Genomic DNA, 5,000 nt, shown 5'->3' on the forward strand with positions numbered 1-5,000 from the left:
GTTGTGACTCACTCGAGGTTCCCTAGGTAGGAAATATCTGAGATCAGATTTGAACCTAGAACCTCCCAACTCCAGGCCTGGCACTCCATTTACTGTGTCACCTAGCTGCCCCTTTGGCATCCCCTTCTACAGCAAGCAGAAGGCCCGGGTACCTTCTCCTGAAGCTCCTGCTTCTCCTTGTTGGCCTCTTCTAGCTGAATTTGGAGATCATTCATTTGGGCCATGTCCCGGGAAGCCTGGGGAAGGAATGTCCAATGTCAGCTCTGGGAGGACAGAGACCGTTTCTGTCTGTCTAAGCTACAGCCTGACATGCACTGGGGACTCACTGAATATTTGTGGGATTATTTTATGGAAAGAGGAGTTTTATTCGGAGGCCCAGGACGGGTCCGATCGCAAACCTACAGAGACACGTCTCCTTCCCACCCTAGACAAGGGGAGGCCTGCAGGCACGGGACATGCCTTTGATATCTATTGATCAGCAATCGACAAATATTTCTTAAGCACCTACTATGTGCCAGGCACTATGGTAAGGGCAAAGAATAAAACAATCCCTGCCCTCAAGGAGCTTCCATTCCATCCGGGGAGGGATCTATCAATGAAGGCATGAAGGAAAAGAGGCTGAACAGAGTGGGATGGGGGGGGGAGTGTGCTGGCAGTTGTGGGGATCAGGAAAGGCTTCGTGCGGAAGGTGGTGCCTGAGCTTAGTCCTGAAGGAAGAAAGGGGGTCTGTGAGGAAGAGGTAAGGAGGGAGGGCACTCCGGGCAGCAGGGGCAGCCTGGGCAAAGGCGAGGAAAGAGGAGATGGAGTGTCACGTGGGAGGCCCAGAGAAGGCTGGTCTGGCTGTGCTGGAAGCTAACGTCCGGCGAGGCTGGTGAAGAGCTTCAAAGGCTCAACAGAAGGGCTTCGGTTTGATGATTTATCACTTGGGTATTTGGGTATTTGATTTGGGGTTTGGTTTTATAAGATTATTACAAAAATGAATACTAAGGAAATGGGTTTTGAGGAATAAAAGTGTATAACCCAGTGGAGTTGCTTGTCAGCTCTACAACACGAATCCCGTAACTGTGGAAAACTTATGTGTCAATCTGTTACAGGAATGAAGAAAAATATTTTTTTAAACGGTTTATGTTTTGTCCTAGAGGGCAGAGGGAGCCACGGGCATTTCCAGAGCGGGGCAGTGCCGAGGAAAGAGAGGGCAGACGGGAAGGGGCCAGGACCTGGGCCACCGCGGCCTTGTGCTTCTTCATGAGCTCGTTCATGTCCTCCTGGTCCTCCTCCAGCCGGCTCTGGACCTCGTTCTTCTCTCGCTGAAGGCGGCTCACCTGCTCCTCTAGCTGGGGAGAGGCAGGAGATGGGAACATCAGGGCCCAGCCACGGAAGGGTCAGGCTCTGTCCAGCACTGGCTCCTCAGGCGTAGGCACTGGCACAAGGGTCAGAGGACCCAGATTCAAATCCTGTCTCTGGCACTTACTACCTGGGTGGCCCCCCCTCAGCAAGTCATTTAACTCCCTTGGGACTCAGTTTCCTCATCTGTAAAATAAGGGAATTGGACTTGGTGGGCTCTGGGGTCCCTCCTGGTTCTGGATCTACAAACACGCACCCGTCGCAGAGAGCAGCCTGAGCTCGCCTTCCCCTCGGCCTTCCTCCCTAAACTGCCTTCATGGAGGGGTGCCTCAGGGGAACTCTCCAGAACGACCCCTATGGGAGGGGCGGAAGGTCTGCCCTCGGCCAGTGGCCCAAAGGAGGAGGCTGATGCCCTTGCTAGGACGCCGGGGGGCGAGCCTCCGCCAGGGCCCGTTTGCCAAGCTCCTTCCCAAGGACAGGCGGCCCCCAAGGCCCCCTCCTCATCTCAAGCCACTCCTAGGGGGAGACGGGAAGGGAGGAGACAGCCAACAGTGGCTCCAGCAAATGAATGAATCTATTAGCCCGTAATTCCAAACCAAAACGACTGCGTTGGCTCCTTCTCTGCCCCATCCATCTTGTTACCGGGCTGTGGGGAGCTGGGGAAAGCCTCCGCCAAGAAATTTATTAACTCGGATTTAAATAAAATGGTAATTCTGTAACAGCCTTTTTTAACGCAATTAGGGAGTTTGAATCACTCACCTGCAAACTGCTGAGGAGCCCAAATGCCACGGGGATAAATCAGCCCCGCGAGATGGGCACCTCCCGATGGCCCCGTGGCCGGCAGGGGCGGCGGGGGGGCCTCTCCCTGGTACCCAGCCGTGACCGCCTCGAACCCTCGCCCTCCCTCCCAGCGCTGCCCCCTGAGCCCCCGGCCCTAAGCAGGTGCCGGTGGTTCAAATCACCGTAATGAATTCTCTGTCGATGGGCCGAGAGGGAGGCGAGGAATTAAAAGGAGGCATTAAATAAAGGCTCTAATTACCGAGCGCTCTCCATCAGCAGGCCAGGCCTGGGCAGGCAGGGAGGGAGGGGGAGAGCATCGTGGCCTCTCCCCGGTACTTGGGGGAATCTCCAGGTGCCCGTTTACATCGCCCGCCTCTATTTACGATGCTGTGGCTGTGGCCAAGCCCCCCACGCAGGTGGCTAAATAGGGAGGCGGGACCCCCTCGGTAAGCCCTCTCTCCCAGCCTGATCAAAGCCCCCTGCACGGGGGCACAGATCTCCTCCTGAGCCGGGGCTGGAAAGAGGAGGGATGGGAGCTATTTAAAGGCAGAGCCACCGGCTCGCACATCAGAGGGCCTGGATTCAAATCCTGATTGATGCTTGCTGCAGGCGTGCCCTGGATCTATCAAATACAGGGGTGACACTGCAGGGCCTCTGAGGTCCCTAAAGTCTATGATGGATGGATGATCCTCAGAACCCAGAAGGAGGCAGCATGCAGGGGAGAGATGGGGCCAGATTCGAGGTGAGGGGACCGAGGGCTGTACCCCATCTCTGAGATTTACCACCTGCGTGGATGAATCCATGCCACCCCACCCAGGCCTCAGTTCCCTTATCTGTAAAATAAAAGGGGTGCTGGTCTGTGTCCAGCCCCAACCTCCCATCTCCCTCCATGCTGGAGCTCTTACCCCTGTCTTGGCTTTGGAGATGTCATCAATCTGCAGGTGAAGGTCCTCGATCTCCACCTCCATCGCCTTCCTGGCCTTCACTGCAGCTGCACAGGTGAACTCAGACTCCTCCAGCTAGACAAAGAGCCCGTCCCCGGGGAAGGAGTGGTCAGAGACCTCTGCTCTCCGAGCAAGAGCAGCTAAGCTGGGCTATGGATAGTGTCGGAGTCAGGAAGTCCCAAGTTCAAATCCAGTCCGTAATTCTAAACCTCCTGTCTATGTATCTACCATTTTTGTGTATCTACAATTACCTCTATCTTCCTGTGTATTATCATATATGAATCTATTTACAATTATATGTATCTTTATTTTTCTTCCTTTCCTTCTTTCTATCATCTAATTACATTTCTATATGCTATCTTTCTTTCTATCCATCTATCTATCCAAATCTCTATCTATATCCATCTACTTATCTTTCTCTCTCTTCTCCATCTTTATCTCTTTATATCTATATCTTTATTTCTCTCTTTCTATCCATCCTACTTTCTATCTTTCTTTCTATCTCTATTTCTATCTCTATCTTTCTATCCATCCATCTTTTCATCTCTACATCCATCTCTGTCTCTATATCTGCCTATCTAAGCATCCATCTACCCATCTATCTTTCTATCCATCCATCTCTATCTATCTATCCATACATCTATCCATCTATCTTTCTATCACTCCATCCATCCATCTGTCTATATCTGCCTATCTATCCATACATCTATCCATCTATCTTTCTATCACTCCATCCATTCATCTCTGTCTCTATATCTGCCTATCTATCCATCTATCTACTCATCTATCTATCTTTCTATCCATCTATCTCTCCATTTCTCCATCCATCCATCCATTCATCTCTATCTCTATATCTGCCTACCTATCTATCCTTCTAATCGTCTTTTTATCTCTAGGTATGTATATATCTTCCCAGCTACCTATTTATATAGATACTTATTAGCTGTGTGACCCTAAGCAAGTCACTTTCCCATTTGCTTCACTTTTCTTATCTGTAAAATGGCGGTTATAACAGCATCTACCTCCCAGGCTGTTGTGGGGATTAAGGGAGAGAATAACTGTAAAACAGTTGGCACAATGCCTGGCATATACGAATGCTATATGTTAGCTATTACTACTATTGCATGGCTGTGCCTTCTGAATGGGGTGGAACCACACAGAATGCAGTTCTTCTTTTTCTTTTTCTTGTCTTTGTTTCCCTACCAGTGCCTGGCACACAGTAGACATTTGCTAAATGACTCTATGCCAGACAGATTTGGTCATTTGTCATGATTGCTTCTGAAATCTAGCTGGTAAAATTGTGGGACTGTAGACTTGAGGCAGGCAGGGTCCTGGAGGGGATCCTTTTCCTGGCACCTCGTGGAATGATGGGCTCCCCTAGTCCTGGAATTCTGTCATTCTAATGCTCTGAGTCCACTGACCAGATGGGCAGCATTGGGGCCAAGGTGGTATGTAGCTGTAGCTGCTCCTTGGGGGGAAGGGCTGCCCTCCATTCCACAGCCCCTGGGGGAGGACACGAGGGAGTATCCGAAGGGAGGGAAAAAAGGCAGGAATTGGGAGAGAACTCTGTCTCTTCTTTCCCAATGAGTCAAGCTCATGAATGCCAAGAAAAGGGCCAACTGTGATTGGATTGAACAAAGATCTGGGCAGTGCCCACCCATCCTGGGCACGGGCATAGAGCAGGGCAGGCAGAGAGCAGCCTGGCAGGCCCCCCAGCACCTGGGTGTGAATCCTACTCTTGTGTGATCCTTCTGGGTCTCATTGTTTCCTCTCCCGAGGTCCCTCCAGCTCCCCATGCTTGAGGCTGACACCACCATCTCTCCCAAGTACCTGGTTCTTGAGCTGGGCGATTTCCCTCTTGCTGGGGGCGCTGTTCTTCAGGTGGTCCAGCATGATCTGGGCATCCGCCAGCAGGGCCTTGGTCCGTTTCAG

General features: G+C 51.6%; 1 protein-coding gene across 2 annotated transcripts in view; it reads right to left on the reverse strand.

Moving 5' to 3' along the window:
- Window positions 1-43: 43 nt before the first annotated feature.
- Window positions 44-5,000, reverse strand: part of LOC123254957 (unconventional myosin-XVIIIa-like) — a 5,125-nt gene continuing 168 nt past the window's right edge. Inside the window, exons 1-4 of one of the 2 annotated variants that reach the window (XM_044683841.1) lie at window positions 4,899-5,000; window positions 3,030-3,143; window positions 1,218-1,334; window positions 44-236 (exon numbers count right to left, since the gene is read on the reverse strand). The exon at window positions 4,899-5,000 is cut by the window's right edge and continues 168 nt beyond it. In XM_044683841.1, coding sequence (XP_044539776.1) covers window positions 102-236; window positions 1,218-1,334; window positions 3,030-3,143; window positions 4,899-4,961 — 429 coding nt within the window. In that variant the 5' untranslated portion in view covers window positions 4,962-5,000 and the 3' untranslated portion in view covers window positions 44-101. Of the gene's footprint in view, window positions 237-1,217; window positions 1,335-2,336; window positions 3,144-4,898 lie in introns of those variants that run through there. The other variant, XM_044683840.1, reaches the window with a different exon arrangement.

The sequence above is a fragment of the Gracilinanus agilis genome, unplaced genomic scaffold (assembly GCF_016433145.1).
Source record: "Gracilinanus agilis isolate LMUSP501 unplaced genomic scaffold, AgileGrace unplaced_scaffold36390, whole genome shotgun sequence".
Taxonomy (NCBI): domain Eukaryota; kingdom Metazoa; phylum Chordata; class Mammalia; order Didelphimorphia; family Didelphidae; genus Gracilinanus; species Gracilinanus agilis.